Genomic DNA, 20,983 nt, shown 5'->3' with positions numbered 1-20,983 from the left:
AAAATACAGTGACAGACGGTTCCCAACAAAGGGAATATAAGAATAAACACCTAATGACACATACATAAAAAATCAGGGGGTAGATATTTTGTGATGGAGGAAGGCCAAGGCAAAAAGAATAACCATTTTTAATGTTCAGCTCTCACTACTTAGAGAACAAGCATAGCTGAATATAAAATAATGAGAAACGACTACCAGAAAAACATATCAACACCTCAAAAATCTGCCATTATATTTATTCTTTTTCTCTCACTAGGGTTCATGTTTTACTTTCCGAGTAGCAGAATGTGTTGCAAAGAATAATAAAAAACACCCAACAACAACACATAAATTCAAATACATTTATTCCTTCCCCTATACTTATTTTGCTGTAGGGAAAGAAAATAAATCAGACTGTTCTTGGTTTTTTGTCCATACACTAAATTCAAAGGCATTATGCCTTTTTTTTTTTTTTTGTAAGTTTCTTGACAAACAGGATATTTTTTCCTATTTCACATTAATTTCTATAACATCTATCAGCATCATGTGGTAACATGATATGCATCTGCAATACATTTGTATATGACATTTAGTTAAGCTGAAATATGTTCAATGTTAAACATAATTTATTAATTTCAGTTTAACATTTTCATTCCCGGTGGTAGAATGTATATTATTGGGGAAATACCTGTCAGGAATACCATGACATACCACGTTGTTTACAGAAGTACAAACAGATTTTGGAAACCCTCCATAGCCCAGAGGTGACGGATAGGCATTCTGTCTGATTATTTCATGATGAACAATGGAATCTATTTCTTCAGTTGTCATGCCAACCTAAAATATCAAACATAACATCCTGTTAAAAAAGCAAAGATAGTTTCTCATATTTACAGAATGTGATTGCAGCCAAGTGTTTCAATGAAATCTCGGATGCTTCAAATACACTGCTTTGGTACAAAACACTAAACAGCCTGATATACTTTATTGATATGTTGAACCTTCTTTTTTAAAATAGAAAAAGGTTTTATACAAAGCATACAGTAAAAGCAAGTACTTAAAGGTTCCTAGAAAACCTAAAACACTGTCTACTTCCTTTCCATTCTTTTTTCCACATCCGATTTCTCAAAGACACCAATTTTCCATGGCACCTTGTTTCAGTAGCTGCTGAAATGTCTTCATTGTTTCAATGGTTTTTTTTTTTTCATGGTTTCAATGCTTTCACTCATTTAAAACAAATCATTACTTTCCCTTTGATTTGTAAAAGAAAGGACCTTAACTCTTGTAACTGCCCAGGACATTCATCATAATGCATTCGTGCTTTTTATGAAACTGCTTTCCAAGTATGCCGTAATTTTAAAAAAGATTTAAATATTTGGCTTCATATCTTGAGGATATTTTATTTAAAGTCACCATAGCCTGGATGATCACAGTAAATCTACAGGCACTTATCCATCATTTTTAGAAATATTCATTTTTATGCTTGACGTTTTCTAGATTCACCTTTTTCTCACAATTTTACATATTTAAAAAAAACCCTCTCATAAATCATTCAGCCATTTTCTGAGTATCCATGGAGTGGAAAATGCAAACACTTAAAATAACATTCTTCTCGCTTTTCTTTTGGATCAACTCTGTCTCTGGAATGGTTAGAGCTAAAATTTGAAATTTGGTAGGGAAACCTCCCTCACTGAGAAGTGCTTTTGAGAGTTCCTTTGCAAATTGATTTTGATTTGAATGAGTTTTGAAAATCATACTTCGCACACATATGAAGATCAATCTTGGCGGAGGAAAAGAAAAATCACAGTGGCTGTGATTTTGGAGGCCTTTTTAGTGACACAAGGAATATAGGTAGGCTGTGGTGCAGGAGGCATACTTATCCATATATTGAAATATTCAGTCATCATGCACAATGAATACAGAGGAGTGCGCTTGTGTGCTGTGCTGAGGATAAAACCAGGCCGATTTTGCTCAGCTTGCATCTTGTTCAGCACAAAAACATGGCTGGGCAGATACGGAGCAATGATCACACTCAAGACCAGGATGTGGGGTTACTGTGCAACCCCCTGCTTTGCGGTAGCCATTGCAGCCTCTGTGCTGGGATGGCAGCCGCAGCCCCAGCCTGCTGTCTGCATTGGATACTGCAGCCATCGGTTCTGGATAAATACAGGTTTTTTGCTCCTACCTTCACTCACCCATCTACCATTTTCAGCCCACAGACAAACTGAACCGCGATGTACCAGACTGCGCGCTGTCTGCTGCTGCTCTGCTCAAGGAATTTGATGTGGCTTTTGGACACTCAGCAGACACATCTGTGCACTCGGCATGGCAGGCTTACACACTGTGAAAAGTTCTGCTTTTAACAGTATCTCTTTTACTTTTAAAAGAGCTTTTGCTAGCTGGGCAAGGCTGGGGAAGCATGTACTGCACACCTCACCCTTTATCTGGGACTGGGCAATATTATGGTATCTAACAAAATACTTCCATTTCATAGAATTTGCTGTTTTATTTCAAAATCATTAACTCAAACCTAGGAAATACTGTCATATATAATACCACATTGTATTTTTAAGTCCCACAGGCAGTGAATGGTAGTACCAAAACACCACTCAGCCTAAACTTCGTCTTTCTGCATCCATGCATTATAATGCACTTTTGTTATATTGGGGAACGTTACTGCCACTAACTAAAGCTGGTTTGGAGGGCTGCATTCAAGGTGGGTTCAATAAGACAACAGGAACAGGTGGAGGGACGGGGCTCTTCAAATAAAATAGCAATGCAGAGTTTACCTCATGAGAACAGCCTAAAAGAGCTTGGTTTGTTTAGCTGAGTGCACTGAAAGCTGTAATAGCTCTATTACTATGCGAAGGGGACAGACTCAAGGAAAGGGAGGAAGCTGTTTAAATTAAAGAGTGGAGTTGGCACAAGAACAAATGGGTGTAAACTGGCCATGTGCAACATCAGGCTGGAAAGTAGAAGACGCTTGCTGTCATAGTGAGGGAGGGTCCTGGCCAAACACTTACTGGTGTAAAACAGTGCTCACCACCTGTCTCCAGCTGACCTGGGCAGTGGTCTTGTCACCACAACTCCTAATGCCACCTCCCTCCCAGTCCACAGCTCCTGGTCATGTAATTCTTACCTTATATAAACCTTCTTGCTCCAAAATGTTCATTATATGTATGCAGTATTTTGCTATTATGTATGATTTGGCACATACTATGAATTGCATCATAAGGTATACTGTGCTGCATACATACGTATTTTACACATGATAACAACCAAAGAGTATTAACGAAAAACTGCTCTCATTCAAAACCCACATTGCATATACATGATCCTTCAGAAACATTTATATGCTCTTAACTTTACATGAGTAAGTTTACTGCACTGGGAAACAATTGCATATAAAGAAGCTAAGCAAACATAAGCCTATGTAAGATTAAAGCTGTAGGCAGTTTTATTATTGGCCACCCCAGGTCCAGAATTAACCTTCTTGGAAAGTGTGATGACAGCTGAAAGAAAAAATGCATAGTAAAACTGATATTTTTTTCCCCTCCTTTTAGTCAATGGCATTAACCTGCAGTCCCCATCTATCTCTGCATCTCGTAGCTACTCAACCCATTTTACCCTATCCAGTATGCTATTACCTGAAATAACAAGGCAAGGCGAAAAAAGCACTCCTTCATCTGCAAAACCTGGTAATAGACTCCTCCCAGTACATTTTAACTTGGGAGGTATCCCAAAAAGCATACTGTAGAAACATTTCTGGAAACCATGAGGCTTTATTACCAATGCACTCCAGAAAACTACGTAGAATTTGGCAGCTGTTTTTTCCAATGGCAGCTCTAGGAGTCACACCAGATCCCACAGGAAAGTGAGGAGCCAAAGGATGGATGGGAACAGAGGAGGCAACCCAGCCCTTCAAACTTGCATACATGAAAATCTGGAAAGCATGATGTATGAGGAAGATGGGCCATGAAATGAAAGGAAAAAATGTACCGAGGGACTTATGAGAAACTCACATGATTTGGCACCATCCTAATGGAGGGAGATTACAAACTGAGAGACATTACACCTGAGCCAGCAACTCACTGTAAGTACTACACAGGTCCAAAATACAGAAATAATTAAAAAGTCATATTATGGACAGAATCAAAAGTTAATAAATCCTTTATTTTTATCACAATCTAACTTAAAAGGTGGATGCACATTAAAGGAAAGTTAAAAAAGAAAAGGTAGAAAAAAACCCCAAATAAGTGAAAGCATAAAATATATTCAAGCTGTTATGGGACTTCTGTAATTGTTACCTTCAAGCCCTTTCCAGCCAGAAGCAGGACATGACGGGCCAATTGACAAGCTTGACGAAGCCCTTGAATCTGATCTTCATTTTTAATTTCTATGTTGTCTCCCCAGTCTGGTACAATGCCTGTCGTCACATAGTCTGGCTTCTTTATGTGCTTGGAGAAAAAGGATTGAAAATGAAGATCAGAAAACTGAGCATGACAATGGGATCATTTTCTCAGATACTGCCTCCTGCTTCATGGCAGCTTGCCCTTTCTGTCGTAGTATCGACCTTCCTAAGCTATCAGGGCAAACCCTCAAGGCTGCCTCAGTATTTCTTCCACTGCCCTTTTGAACTTAACATTGCCTGTTACTGCTGACTTGTACAGTCTGTTAGCCTTCCAGTGCTGAAACCCCAGATACTGCAGCTGACTTGCAGCACAGACAGTTGCAAGTTGTGAAACTGTGAGAAAGACTTTAAAACTCTTCATTTTCTTTTGCAAAGAAAGAAGCACATTTTCTAGAAAAGGCATCTAAACATTGGGACCGATGGGACAAACATACAGAATTAGGCTCAAAAATAAAACTGATCAAATCCTTAGTTTCTCATTCAGACAAAACTCTGATTAACTTTCACAAGACTGCTTTTTGACTAAGAACCTTAGGATTTAACTTATTTTAATTTTGAAGTTTTTACTTCTTAATCTAGATCATATGTTATGCCAAAATTTGTCCATCTACAACATTATGATGTGTCAAGGAAAATGCAATAAACTCCATTTTTTCCCACACATAAAGTTCTGAAAATTCATTTCTGATTTTCTAAAATCCACAACAGTTTCATGGCATGTGTATAAATACAACAAACTAACAATAACGGCAACAGAGATGTTAAACGCACAGAGATGCATCTTGCACAGAGATGGAAAAACACTTTCTCCTGGAGGCTCCTGGGCTGTTTCACTGGCTGGGGAAGAGTCCCTTTGCCCATCACAGCCAGGCTGATTCTCTACCATGCCAGCCACAGGGTGAGTTTTGCACTGAGTTCACAGAACATAGAATCAAGTTCACAGAATACAGAATCAAATAGCAGAAATCAAAGCTGGCATGTGGGCTGTACACAAGAAGACCATAAACTGGCAGGGTGTAGGGGTAAAGAGTGGTACAGCCAATTAGCTCTAGATGGGCTTTAAATAGGACTACTGTTACTCCTACAGGTATTTAATTTGTACTCTGATAAAAAGTGAAACTATCTTTACTGGATTTAGGTCAACAGAATTTCAGATTTCCATTTTGTTCACATTAACAGCATATCAACCCTAACAACATCCTATTGCAGTGGGCTGGGACTTAATTTAGTAAAAAACCCCTCCATTTCCTGGATTAGCAACTCCATTACCATAGCACGGTCGCTTTCCCCTTGGAGGGCACATATCTAGAAACTGTTGAGACCTGACCCTCCTGACCTGTAAGATCTGTTAAGGTAGAAGCCCAAAGCAACATAGATACAAATGTCTATGAATACAGTTTCACACTAACATCTTGAAAACAACCATGTTATTTCGGTTTGATTTCTAGTGTACTCTGTACGAGGCAGTAACTTTGCCCTCAAGTTTTTAGAGTTAAAGAATTGGACTGATTTTTAGACAATCTGAGAACTCTGATCCGTGAAGACAATTTTTCATTATGACAATATATTTCTCCCTCTTTGTCCTAAAAGAAACATTTAAATACAGGAAAAAAAAAGTTCCATCATTTTTAAACTTTTGAAAATATCTAAAGCATATAACTCTATGTTCTCCCCTTACACAGAACTTCCACAGCCCCTTAGGTGTAAGAGCCCTACATCCTTATTTGCTTTCCTATCTAACAACTTTTAAGTATTTCTGGCCCATGGAAATACTCTGTATTTTGAATAAGAAATCTATAGTAAGATGAAAAGTAAAATTTAAAAAAGTACTAATACAGATCCTGAAGCACTGTTTAGGAAAGGTATTCTGGTTTTCTTTTACCTGAAGGAAAGATACTGTATGCTGTAAATAAATGGCAGAGAGGAGGGAAAGGGAATCAAAAAAAAGGAAAAAAAAAGAAAACCAGAAGTTGGACACACTTTAAAATTGCATGAAAAAAAGCTCCTTTTGGCTCTAAAGTATATAAAAGTATATGTTGCAAGTAAAAAAAAACTACTCAGGCACAGTGAAGACAAGTTTAGAACGTGCAGCGTGGTTGCATGGCAGCTACCAGCGGGTATTGTATGTTCTCTTCCTAAATCTGACGTAACCAATTAACAAAACCTTCAGCAAAATATAAATGTTTTTATAACTAGATGCTGGAGGTTTATACAGAAAAGGGCTCAGATGATCATTAACGATTCCTACTGACTCCTGGTAGGACCATCTACAATTGTCCAAAACAAGAATCTGGACCCAGAAGTGTAAAGCGCTGACAGATTATTAATATATTCCACATTTATACTACCCTAAGTGAACAAGCCCCAAATTTAAACTCCCTAATAACTGTGTTTAACATGGTAGGCAGCTGAAAACTTCTCTCACCAACGCTCCTATTTCAAATACCGGATCAAGCAACAGGACAGTGACTCAAACTCCCAGCTGTTGGACAATGAATACACTTGATCACAACTGCAGCTGAACTCTACATGACTGAAGAACACACTAGATAATAGAAATTGCAGTACCTTAGGAACTGGGTGAGCTGAAGAAACCGTGGCTGGCCAAACTATACTGTAAGCAGTATTTCTTCGTCCCTGAAAGATGCAGCATCTTTGCTGTTGATTGCTTGACTGTCTGTGCAGGTAGATACGATTGCACAAAGAAAAGAATACATGGCAGCCAGTCACAGAACCTGTTAACAGATAAGTTAAAAATGGTTTTGTTTTCTACTACCATGTTACAAACTGGAAAGGGCAAAAAGAAGGACATCAAGTAAAATAAAACACAGAACTCATGCACTGGCCAAGGGTTGTTCAAATTGTTGAAGTCTTTTACTGTTAAAGACAGAGCATTAACACCGAGAAGTAATAAGAACAAAAAAATTCCCCAAAGAATACTTTGAAGCTTTACAAAATGCCAGTTATGTTCTGGCTCAATGCATTAAAAAGTAGTGTGGGTAAATTCCCCCAAGCTTGCAGTCAGGAGTGATGCTCCAACTGGCCCCTGCAAGGCAAGAAGCTGTCCTGTTCAAGGTTTGGTGAAACGGTAAATAAGGGACAATAGCAAGAAAAGAGGAGGGAAAAAAAAAAGATTTAATATTGATTTCAGACAGTATTTTCAGCTGTATTTTTTCAGAATTGGTCATGGATTCAAGCATGACCAAGTTAATGTTGCCCTTGTCATTTCCACCAAGACACAAGGAATGGGGTTCAATTTGTCCTGCCTAGGAAGGCAACAGAAAAAGCTTTTTATTAAAAATAAAAGTTATTTTTAATTTTGGCCAAAGGCAATTGAATAGACTAAAATTTGTAAATTGAATGAGATTTCCATTTAATTCACATGGGAATTCGGGATGACAGTTCAGCAGAGTGTTCATTGCTCAAACTTAGCTGTTGGGCCATGAAATATTTTGCCCCCTCAAAAAAAAAAAACCAACCAAAAACCAAACAAGAGAGAAAAAAGAAAAAGGGGGGGAAAGTGCATTGAGGCCCAAAGGTTGGCAGAGACATCAAATCCAAAACAATGCATCACAAAAGATGACGCTAGTATCGAAACTGGGAAACATGATAAATTCAAAAGGATTATTGACACTGCCAATTAAACTACAATTACACATAGGCATATTTCCATTACTCAAACATTCTACAAGCTAAACAGAGGGTTTTTCTGAAATAAAAGTTTCACATAATAGTTAAACTTCTGAAAAATGTCATCTGTACATACAAACACAAGAGCAATCCTTCATGGGAAGTGACCCATAGGAATAATTACTCTTCAGTAAAACATGTTTTCTTTTAAACAGAAGTAACTAAACATTTTTATATCACAGAGATTAAGAAATTAATTTACTACATATTTTGTACTATGTACGAATAATTTTTTTCTTTTTTAGAAGAAATTTCTCCCATATCTTGTATGTTTTTATGTTGTTATACCTTCCTTCCTTTCTTTTGGATGCATTTATCATGTTCAGATGTAGAAATCACCCTTCCGCATGCACTTTACAGCATACCACGTTATATAGGAGATTCAAGTTATACACCTTTTTTGGAGCCCCAAAACACAGAATGAATGAAATAACAGTTGCATGAAGATTGCTTTAGAAGTGTTCCCGACTGTCTCTTTGCACACTGATCATGCCACGTTTAGTTACCAGTATCTGAAAGGTTGTAAATCCTTTTACTCAATACAAGGAAATTTTTACAGGTTTGTTTCTGTTTGTTTGGGGTTTTTTTAATTGTTGATAAGTAACAAGGCAGAGTTGGAGAATGAGGCTCAAGATCAAGCTCTCAGTGTAACCTGGGTACCCCAATGGAAGTTGCCTGCTTCAAAAGGGAAGAGTGTGTCTCCATGGAAGTAGAGCTGCTCAGTTAACAGAGGGCTGGACTGGTTTGGTGGTGTTTTAAACATAGTTTAATTACAACTTCACCTACTGCTTTCCCTAGTGTCTCCTTTACAGGAAGAAAAAATATTGTCCAATTAAATACAAAAAAAGAAAAGCATGTGGGCTATCTAACCTGCACAACATATAAGTGCATCCAAAGAGCTCAAAGCATCGTTCAAACTCCCTGGCTGGTCTGCACCCATTTCTGAAAGCTGGAAGCACAGAATCTGCTAAGGCAGCAACTTTTAGGTCCTCAGATGTAGCAATCAGTTTGCTAGCCTAAGCTAAGGTAGGTCTTTTAGAGAGTGAAGAGGAAGTACCTTGCTCTTACCACAGCTGAAGGTATTATAAATATATTGAAAACCCACGCTCACTGATGCAGGCAGCTGAAGTCCACGTGGACATGAATATGGGAACATGAATGCTCTCCTTGACACATAGCATGCTGCCTGGGCACCTTGTCTGCTGTGTAAAAGTTAAATTGTGGAAGAAAAGGTGCAGGCATGCTTGTCAACTGTTCAACAGTAAAGCTCCAGATGTCCCAAATACATGTTCTTAAGTACACTGAACCACTTTATATTCATGGGTGTGTGCCTATCGGCTGTCCCACATTTGGAAGACATAGCTTTTTATTTGGAATTAAATTTTTGCCTCTGTTCTCCCATAGAGACACTGTAAGTGTTGTCACAAGATAACAGGATAATAAGACACTGTAGTCTGTTGTTATTCTAACTAGTCATTATAAACCAGATGAATACAAGAATATCTACTACTAGAACAGGTGAAATGCGACAATAAAATAAATATCACTGTAGTATAACATGACTCCTAAAATACATCACAAGAATTATAACCACAGGACGACTAAACCTTTATTTGAAATATAAAAAATTATAGCAGAAAACATTTTCCTTCAAAGTAAAAATAAAAGGAAATAAAGTGGCATTAAAATATAATGAAGTTATTGTTTTATAATGAAAATCTGGACTCCATCCACAGACTTCCTTCCTTAAGAAGGCCTTCCTAATGCCTCCACAGCTCCTTTTATTTTTTAAGCTCCCATATTCACAGCTAATTTGATATAGCAACATCATCAATCATTGGAGACAGGAACAACTGGCTGTATTCTCCAAGTCTGGCTCAGATATTTCCTCCTCCCCATCCTTTACACCTACCAAAGCTTTTCTCAGTGCCTTATTTACTTCTGCAACTCTAGCACTCAAGCACATCCTTTTTGCTAAGCTTTCTGTGTATATTAATTACTGTAAGATAGCTCATAAACACAGGATTTATACAGCTTCCAGTGGAAACTGCACTCATTGGAGAGAGCCCGGAGTTTGAAGCCAGGTAGCCTGGTAACACATGACCAAAGCCAGGATGCAAAGTTGACCCTTTTACACATTTTTCCTCTCTCCCAACAGAAAGACTATGTCACCTGCCACAAGTAACAGAGTATTTACTAGCAGCTGCAATAAGAAGAATCATTACCAGCATTACTGAATCACATCAGCAGATAGGATGTACCGAGCACAGAAAATTACAGACAACTGCTCCTCTGACTTGACAGTGAATCACACTGTGCAATCTGTATGCACGCATGTCCTGCCAGAGCCTCTGGATTCCTCAGCATTCCTTACAGACCTGAATTTGTATTAATAATATAAATATGTGCTGTGAGTTTTGTGAATTACCAGATGAATTTATCTTCCGAGGAAATGACATTTTCTTTTTCTTTTAAATGAGTCAGCCAAAGGGGCTGAATACAGAATTCAAGTATGATGATGGGTGGGAGCATTTTTAAGTGACTGATTTTGTAGCACAATGTGCCCTATATTTATTAGCCTTTTACTCTAGGTCTATTTTGTTATCTGTTCATGCATACTATACTATATAATGAAATGCTCCCATGTCACTCACAGAGTGGAGAGTTTTTTATGTGTATCTCTATTAATGACCCTTAATTAAGTTGATTTTAGTCATTTAAATGTGATTTTCCTCTGGTCAAGAAGTATTTTTAACAGGAGATGTTGGAAATGAACTCTCACATAAGCCCTTTTCTAATGCTTCTTGTTTAACATCTGCAGCAATTTATCAGCTGTGTTTTCAATGAATGAGGTGTGGGGTAGCCATGCAAAAACCAGCTCATCTACATGATTCATCAAACGTGATTGTTAGAAATCATTTTTTTTGAGTATTTATTTATGAAAGAGTTCAAATTTCCAAGCAATTAACAAAAATGTTAGCAAAGGATAAACTTCAGGACAGTTCTAAGCTACAATAAATACAAGGGTACATCTTAAAAGAGCCAAGAAATAAAATTACCATTTTAAAAAATTATTTAGTCATAGTATCAACAGAAGCAGAGTACCAAAGTTATTTAGGATTACGAGAATTAACATCTAGACCATTTAGGAAATAAAATCAACTTGCTCTTGATAAAGTGAATTTTAGTGTATATGAACAACTAACAACGTCAAATGCATTGTTCTGATAACTATTTTCAAAAGATGTGAATTTTTTTTTTTACTGAAAAAAGAATGACTGTGGAGATTTTCTTAGGATACATGCATTTGACAGTAAAACACTAGCAATTTTAATTTGCCTTGTCAGGTCATTTCAATATTATAATTTTACTTCTTGTGCAAATATTATTTTTGCTGAAACTTCAGAAGACTAAAGTTTAAAGTGAGTTATTAAAAATCACTATGGGTGAATCACTATGGGTATGTGGAATCCAGCCAATGCAACTAGGTAAGAATATATAGCTTTTTACTGTCAATTACCAAATGTTCCACTCCAAAATAATGGTTGTGATTTGAAAGATCATTTACTTGTAATTGTAATTCTAACTGTCTTTTAAAACACTGACTTTGTAATCCCCGTGTTGCAACAGTACGTCCAAGCTTCAGAAATTGGATGGGAAAGATTAAAGGTTCTCTCCAACCCTGTGTAACCTGTGTAGCAAAAGAGCAGCTCACATTTCACAAGCAATAACCTGTGCATTTGCTAAAACAAAAACAAAAACAAAAACAAAAAAAAAAAAAAAGAAAGGAAAAGGGGGATAAAAAAAAAGAACAACATAGGGAAATGCCTGAGGCAGAAGCTGAAACTGATTGGGCAAAGTAGAAGGACAAGAGCCCTTGAAATTAAACAAAAGCAAATTCATTCTGTTGCAGATGTTGATTACATCAAAGCCACGAAAGAACTTTTTTTCCTTTTCTCTTTTTTTTCTTTTTTGCAACTAATACCTCCATGCTTTCTGTACATTAAGGATGTAGCATCCAGCACAGCCCAACACATATTAATTTTTAAATTTGGTAAAAGTATATTGGAACGAGGTCTTAACGACAGGCTGCTCCAAACAAGAGTGTATTCACATGGTCATGTCTGCATACCCGTGCTGGTCATGCTATCATCAGCCCCTTACTTCCAGGGGTTAACTGCTCTGGCAGCCAAATAAAATACAGAGAGCGCTGTGTAATTATGGAGACAGTCAAAGGGCAGACTCTATTTTGAAATCTATTTGCACAGACAAGGTCTTCCAATTTCGCTTACAGGAAACAAGCTGGTAAAGGGGGTCTCCTCCTCTCCAGATGCTTGCCACACGTTTTTCCCACATCAGGAAATCGTGGACATGGACACCATGCAGCACTGTTTCCTGGACTGCAGGACTGTGTCATTACAAGGAGAAGAGCAAGCCCATGCTCGTGAGAAATATTTCCTCCTAATTGCTCATATTAGGGAAAAACAAAACCCACAAGGACTACTGAAAAAGGGACTAGCAGCAATTTGTAAACAGGACACAGCCACAGCTGTCATGATGGTACTGGAGAAGAGAACACAGAAATGAAAGGGTAAAACCACTATGGTTTTAATAACATGATTGGGGAAATGAAATATTCATCAGGATAGATATGACTTCAATTACAACAGCAACACATTTGTAAAAACCTCAACAACAGCATGCTTATGACTGTACAAACTGAAACATGGGCCAGTATCTCACAAACATTATATTCTAATTTGGCATTGGTTTATTTAATAATTGAAATTAACTGGAAATTAACAACTGAAGTTGTTTAGTTAATAAAGGTGTTAACAGAACTGCTGTTCTCATTACCCTCATAAGAGGCAATAAAGCAAAGCAATGGACGGACACCCACTGATTCCAAGGGAGCAGAAGCAGCCCCTCTGCCAATACCACTGGACTCTTCAATGACACGGAAAAAGTTAAGTTTGGCCCTCAGGACCAGTTATGCCCCTGTTAATTACAGTTTTGACCTTATTTCATGCACAGTGGAACCAGAAAATTTGTATTTGCTGTACGCCAATATAAATGAGTTTTTTAATTGGGTGCAAATTTATAAACTATATGGAAGTACATTCTTGTTTGGCTTTACTTATTATTATTATTATTATTATGCCGTAGTCTAGACCAGCACACTAAAATGATGAATCAGTGCCTTCTGGAATAGTGCCGGTCTTCTAACTCATTATTCACTCAAATTTAGGGCCAACAAAATAGCTGTTCTACAAGTTGGTAAACTGGGAAACCATAGAGAATCAGAACCTCTTCTATTTACAGGAAGGATGACAGCCTAAGGGTACTTCATCTCAATAATAACAACATTCAAGTAATGGTGCCCAGGTCATGACAAGCCCTGACCCTCCCCACAGCTCCTTCAGGAAGCTGGCTCAGTGCCACCTTTTATCAGCAGCAACCAAGAGTGCAACTTTAACAAACAAGAAAAAAAAGAAATTAATTTTATATCCTTAAAAACCCCTTCAACCAGTTAAGCAGTTGTGTGTATATACACACACACACACACACACACATAGAGTCACACCAAGGCAATCTAAGAAATTGACTGAGTAAAATTCTGATATCATTAAACAGCAATTTCCCATTTTATTGTATGATTTAAAAAATACTATATCTGAATTGTATTCATTCATATACGAAAGCAAATTAATTGTCAATTACAGAAGTGGGACTGGGTTGCACAGGCTTAACTTTGGGAACAGGACATTGCAGTTCTCCAATTGAGCCTTCCATCCTAGTGTTATTTCTACTACATTTTCTTCATTATATTTCTACATTTTCATTCTCTTTCATTTTTACATTTTCTTTCTACTTACATTTTCTTTATTTATCCAATAGAATAACACAAGTAGAAAATAAAAAGAAAGTGTTGCCTACAGCAGTATCAGAGCAAAATGAAACAAGTCAGGTACAAAAGCTGGACAAAGCAATATTAAGAGTTTCATGCACAGCTAATATCAGGGGAATTTAGGCTCCAGATTACGGCATCTGGCAAGTTTCAAGTTTTGCGACTAGCAGGAGAAACATTCCTCTTATGTTACTGCATTCCTATATTGAGTAAATTAATCTATCATAAAGAGAATAAATTGGAATGAGAAACATATCTGCTCACATTTACATATTTGAAAACATCTTTCAATCATTATCTATCTACCTTTAGGTTTTTAAAAAGATTGGAGAAACTACTTTCACATGAAAGATTGGTTACTGTATTAATTATCTCGATTTTGTATGGAAGTAAGAACTGTTGGAACAAGTTAATTTTAAAAATAGCAGTTGTTTCGGATTAAAATAATAAGCTATTCAAGTAGTTCTTACACACATACACACAATACTGAGTCTTGCTGTTTATATGCACCCACCCACAGCTCTAACATTCACTGAATCCTACTGGGATAAAATCTTTTCAGGTGTGCTGTGAAACAATTGTTTTTCAACTGGCATGTTTATGTCCTATATACAAGCCTGATACAGCATTACACGTTAAAAATAAATCCTACTTTAAACTCCTAAATTTCTACCTGAAATGGAAAAAATGTGTGAATCACCACAAAAAAACATTTCCCACAGACACCCTTTCAAAGCTGCTGAAATAAGAGTAATTTTTGCTCAGAAAATTTAGGAGTGCTCCTGAACATTGTATCAGGATTTTCTGCATAGCTTGAGACACAGGAAGATAATAGGCAGTCAGGAGTCTTTTCCCTGCACAGAACATAAGATCAATTGCAATAATTATTTTCAATATACCTGCAGACGAATCTGTAAGGATACAAGATGATTTCTGAATGGTAAGCCAGTCTTCTCGCAAAAATAATAATAACAATAATAAAAAAGTGTATGTTGCTAGCAATTTTGTGATGAATACCTTAATCAATTAAGATTACATTACTTTTCATCTGGTAAAAATTACAGCTAATGGTGTTTCTTGCCTTGTATTAAATGTTAATTACTTGTATTGTCCTGTTTTCACATGGAAACACAAGTTACATTAGGACAGTGAGTCTTTACTGAGAAAACATGTATCCTTCACTAGAGTGAAGAGTGTAATATTGGGGAATTCATCCTATAACCTGGACTTCAAAATACATGAGCAGAGAGGTGTAAGAGTTTACAGCTGTTTCTACTAAACTATTGTGGTGGTGGTGATGGAAATTAACTCTTTCCCCATTCTGCCCCCCAAAGATGCTGTGCACAAGGAAGATGTTCCAATTAAGAGCTTGCTGCGGATAACTTGTAGCATCATGATTAAAACATTTATTTTTAAACCTGTCAGTCATTAGTATGTGCTATTAATGTGTAACTTGGAAGCTTATTCATAAATACATGGCATTTGGGTCTCTGAATAAATTATAATGATAAGAGTATGGATAGAATTTGGAAGAGTATGGTATAATGTTTAGGAGCTGGTTTATTTTTATTTTTTTTTTACTTATCTCCTTGTGTAACATTTACAAAGACCTCTTTCTTATCACAGAAGTCCCTGTTTATCAAACAGTGATACAGGAAGAAGTTGTTTACATTTTCAGAAATACCAACATACATCACTTATGACAAAAAAACCCAGGCACTCCATAAGAAATGCTCAATCACTGTCAATCATATGGACTAAAATATACATAAACCAAAGCATGTGGTGTGAACTATATTAGATTCAAACTGAACACAGAATTACAACTATAACAAACAAAACCAAATAATTACAAGTGACTCATAGGCCTATTTACACATCTCACCAAACTGCTGGAAAGGTAGGTAACCATAGAAACCTGACAGCCTAAATTCAGTACTTTAAACTTTGTATTTAGTTTAAAATGCTGAAAATGATGTTTCTATTTAACAAAATCAATATTTTCAAAGGTTTCATTTTTACTCTGGTACTTAAATAAACGCTTAAAATGATTTAATCTCTCAGTTACTAATAATTTGCCTTTTAAATTTTATTTTATCCAAGTAAAGATTACAATTTATACTTTGTAATATAAATTGTTAATACTTTTAATACTGCAAATTAATATTTCTAACATTTCTTTAATGACTGAAATTAAATAATGATGTAAACCAAACACTCCTGCACTTACTATTAAGCGCTTTGCACATAGACTTTTCAAAGCTGCACACTAGCAAAAAAAAAATACTCATATTAACTGTTAAAGCTGAAATGTTAATAGCCTTTTCAACTTATAGTTCTTTTTCACTGACAATTACAATTTGCATGGTTTAAAATTTAGTACTATGATTAGTACTAACGTCCTATATTTTACTTCATAATCTAAATGAGTAAAATATTATTTTTGTAGTTCAGTGGCTCTTATACTTAGGCTGTAATGTTCAGTGTGTATTTCATTATGCAGATGAGCAATGGATGTTGTCTAACATGATTTAAATGGGTCAACAGTATTTTCCTATTCACATTAATTATACAGACAGCCACAAAAAAAACCAACAAAACCAAGCCTTGAAAACTAACCTAGGAAATATCTGTATCATCGACTCTTCCCACTGGTTAAACAACAGCAAACACATGCTACAGGGGATGGGACCCTCACAAACCGTGGAGCCGAGGCTGGGCGCTGCTCCTCTCGCTGGTGCTGGCAGTAGGCAGCGCTCCCTGGGCTGCCTGCGGCCCCGTGCCAAGAATAATTCTTGTCCCACAAAGTTCAATGGGAGCTGTGTGTTGACAAACTGAGCAAATCTGAATCAGCAAAATTCGTTCTTGGCACGGGGACATGCAACAGGGCTGAATGCAAAGGCATGATGCCCGCTGACGCGGTGCTGGCAGACGGGCTGCTCTTGTGTAAATATGCTTGTTGGAAAACTCCCACTAAAGTCAAAGGACACAAGATCAGATCATTTATTGCCAACTGTTTATAAAACACATCAAAATGAAGGGCTCTACTCTCAAGCCATGTAGCCATACTCTACGGCCCATTTCATACATGCTATATTGCAAATAAAAAGGCAATTTGTAAGTAACATAGCACTTCTGTGGAAAAGTAAGCTGTTCTAATAAATGATAAAAGGCAAGAACATAAGTATAAACACACAGAAAGTAACAGGATTATCAAGTACCAAACATTCAGACCCATTTATATCTATTATTAGGGTTAAAAAAACCCCAAAGTGACCAAGATTGTCTGAAACACAGGAGTTCTGCCATGGCACAAAATCTCTACAAAGGCAGAGATTTCATGTTTAATTATATTACAGTGTAACAGGGCTGGAAAAGCTGGCCTGGGAAACCCCACGCCATGGTTCATACCATTGGGCTGATCCTGCCAGACAATGCAAGAAAATTCCAAGCTTCTTGGGGACAGGATGCATGGGCTGTGAGGCAATGGGCAGGTGGGTAATGGGACTCCTTACCTCCTCCCTTATCAGGGCTGGACAGCCAGCAATGGATGGTTAAGCTTTACCAGTGTCTGCTCTCCACATCCATCCTTATAAAGTCACATTGATATCAGCACAGCCAGCGATATTTCAGTTTATTTTCCAGTAACAAATTTAAACCCTTGAAACTGGTTTTGGTTACCATTGAAAGTAGCTGTTATTTGGTAAACAGGTATCAGTAATACAGCGCAAAATACATCTCTTCTCCATTAGCCATACAGGCCACTCACTTGCCAACACAATCCCAAATTACTGATTCTGAGATATGAAATCTGAAAACATGGCTTGGGCACAGGCCACAAGCTTCCTCTGACAGCCTTCACCATGCTTCTTCTTCCAGTCTGCAGACATAAGTTTGAAGGAGGGTAAGAACTAAGTTTCATCTTTTAAAGTAAACTAATCAACATATGACAAAGTAGGATGTTGCCAACTATTCAGGTATCATAAGACTTCATTTGCAACACTCATGCCCTGGACAAGTGTTTGCACCTGCTGGGTACAGCAGATACCTCAACTGGAGGCAGTAACTGTGCAGTGCACAGGGCTAAGGCATCAGTGGGCACTGAGCTGGTGGCTGATTTACAGTAAACTGAACAATAACTACCACTATTGTAATTAAGGTAAAGTCTTTGCCGTGACCTTTTCTAGGTGTTGGGAACATGGAAGAAAGGTCAGCATATTCCATGGTGCGACAACTCATGTACAAGTCAATATCTGGCACATGCATTTCCCCCACACCGTGTCCCATCGAATGCACATCATGAGGAGTTAAGACAACAGACATTCCACATCTGCAGGTTTCTAAAGCACGTATTTGGACTGGCTCCAGCCCTGCCCATCTGGCTTTTTGCTTTCCAGTGAGAAAATCACATTTGGATCCCAAGAGTTAGATGGGAGCCCTGAGTGGTAAGGAAGGACCTCTGGGTTTCTCCATGGCCTCATATCCCGTGGTCAACACCCCAGCTACTGCTGTGGGAGATTTCCTGGAGGAACTGCAAGCAGCATTCATCTTGTTGAAACGAAGATGATAAATCACAAATTACAGCAGTGTGTAACTCCTAGAGAGAGGATCATGCATCTAGCTGTACTTTAGGCAGTATCTCTCTTGACCTTGCAGGTCTTGACCTTTGCAGGTAGTACCAAATCTTGACCTTGCTCCCAGTCACTTCTCCTGATGCACACCTTGCAGGTATCAGTCACCCACATAACACCTCCCTACTGTATACGGCGTTCCAAAGACAGGTACAGCAAGGCTCATGACAGCCACTCCCCACACAGGCTGACTTAAAAAAGCAGAATACTTCATTTCTAAACTATCTTCACCACCCTATTCACTCACTTTGTACAGTTTATCGGATTACTCCACCATCTGATAGAGCAAAGGGTCTTCACAAGAAATTATGTCTCCAGCTCTTTTTTCTAGACTGAAAAGAGTTTACACAGCTCTTTTCTGCACAGATAGCAAATCTGCAAGAAGCAATAAATGTTGTGCTTTCAACAAAATGAAGATAATCTAACTTGCCACCTAAATATGGCAGGCATTTCTTCAGACCAGGCTTAGCTACCTTGTCTGCAAAGCTGGGCAGTAATCCATGAAATTCTCCATGGGACATCCCACTTAACTTATTACTGATTTGTAAACTCCACTCTGAACTTTCAGATGGTCTTGTGTGATTTGTCAAACATCCACACCAACTCTCTTTTTTTGCTGCTGTTGTTACAGGTTTGTGCTTTAAATATACAGATTTGCATAGTAATGTGCACTGGAGAAACAGTCCGGTATGGGCAGCAATCTGAGCCCACAGCTGGATCTCCCAGTTGCCCTGACAGGAGCCAGGCTCTTGCAAGTGAGAAAAGTTTCAACCATAACACAACTCACTTTTGTGTTTATTTATCTGGGGCTTTGGTTAGATAGAAACAGCTTTGGAGGCAGAAATGGCACAAGAAACAAACAAAAGATACTAATTGTATAAAAAGAAAAAAAACTGTAAAGGCTTCCCATTCAATCTGATACAAAAAAAAAAAAAAAAAAAAAAAAAGGCATTTATTACCTCTAAATAAAATGTAGCATGACTGGAAAAAAGGCTGCATAGCTTTCCATGTGTCACACAAGATACAGGCACATATTGGGGGATTAGGAAAATGTGAAGTCCATTTCAATCCATTCACATGGCCTACTGCCATGGTGTGACTGTGAGTTCAAATTTTATGGCCCTGGCCACAACCTTATAAACATTGGGACTCCCAATTCGCACTCACTGAGCAAACAGCTGTAGCGACGTTGATTCAAATGTGGCTGCTCCCCCTGCAATGGCACAGCCAGCAGAAGCTGTGCTGCTCATGGTGCAGTGGTTGACAATCCATCATCACCACTTGTCACACCAGAGGGGACAGGAGAGAATCAATGTCTCTAGCTCAGCCACCTCAGCAGATAATTTTCAGCTGGCCGAACTTCCAGCTGCCAACCTTCCACCAACTCGTTTTGCAACCTCCTGCTGGTTCCCACAGCTGAGGATACTTGCACCGAAAGCTGCTGAAATTTGTCTACCACCTTCCTATTCTATACGAAATTTTGTGAAACAGTTTTACAAAGGAGCTATTAGTACAGAACAGACCCTAAATGAACAAAAGCAAGACTGTCTTTATAAAGCTGGTTTTAAAAACAGATACTTCTCCTGCATTCTTTGGGTTGCTCTGCAATTAAAGTTTTCCCAGAAAGCATGTTAAGCAAAGTACTCTACAACCCAAAACTCTTAGACAACATAACAATCCTACTCAGAAAAGCACTGGGACAGAGCTATAGCACCAAGTAATTCTTGCTGGTATAACCTGACCTTTATGAGGAATCAATTTAAGCTTTCCCAGAAGACAACTCTTCTCATGAGCTGAGCTTCTGCCGAATTAGCAGGGTGTGCCAGACCATGAATAAATCTTTATAAACCTGGACAAGTCACACTATTTATTCCTTTAAAGAACACCAATTTCCTTTAGGTCTCTGTCATAAGCCATAAGAAGTATGTTAACAATAATCAGTGCAGAACAATCAGAAAGAGGTCGCAAAGGTGAGACCTTCCCAGTCACCTCACAGGTGCTACTTCAGAATGCACATGTCAATGAAACTAAGCTTTATCAGACCTACCATGATGGAACAGTGTGAATCGATTCTCAGACCAACACAGTGTTCGACCAGGACATCTTTGTAAGATGACTACTCACTTTGTCCAGTAGAGAATGACCTCAACTCAACAACTCCAGTTTACAAGCACATTGAAGAGCTACCAACCCAAGCAGCATATAAGTAGATCTGCAGTGACTGCAGCATTTATTACATAAGGCATATCATTTCTACAACTTGTGGAAAGAGGTTAGGACCTCACTGTTGCTTTTTCCAACTCTTCTCATTACCTGTGTCTATAAGAAAATCTGAGACTGAATAGCTGGAATTGATGTGAGAAA

General features: G+C 37.8%; 1 protein-coding gene across 2 annotated transcripts in view; it reads right to left on the bottom strand.

Moving 5' to 3' along the window:
* The window catches only part of METAP1D (methionyl aminopeptidase type 1D, mitochondrial), a gene marked incomplete at both ends in the record, with an annotated part of 49,257 nt that overhangs the window by 14,575 nt on the left and 13,699 nt on the right, over positions 1–20,983 (bottom strand). The window contains 4 exons of one of the 2 annotated variants that reach the window (XM_080621390.1): positions 668–816; positions 4,287–4,436; positions 6,959–7,125; positions 12,373–12,436. In XM_080621390.1, the coding sequence (XP_080477516.1) occupies positions 668–816; positions 4,287–4,436; positions 6,959–7,125; positions 12,373–12,436 (530 nt within the window). Of the gene's footprint in view, positions 1–667; positions 817–4,286; positions 4,437–6,958; positions 7,126–12,372; positions 12,437–20,983 lie in introns of those variants that run through there. The other variant, XM_080621391.1, reaches the window with a different exon arrangement.

The sequence above is a fragment of the Psittacula echo genome (genome assembly GCF_963264785.1).
Source record: "Psittacula echo genome assembly, chromosome: 6".
In the NCBI taxonomy this organism is placed as follows: Eukaryota; Metazoa; Chordata; class Aves; order Psittaciformes; family Psittacidae; genus Psittacula; species Psittacula echo.
Note: the sequence above shows the minus strand (reverse complement) of the source record. Positions and strands in the feature narration are given on the sequence as shown.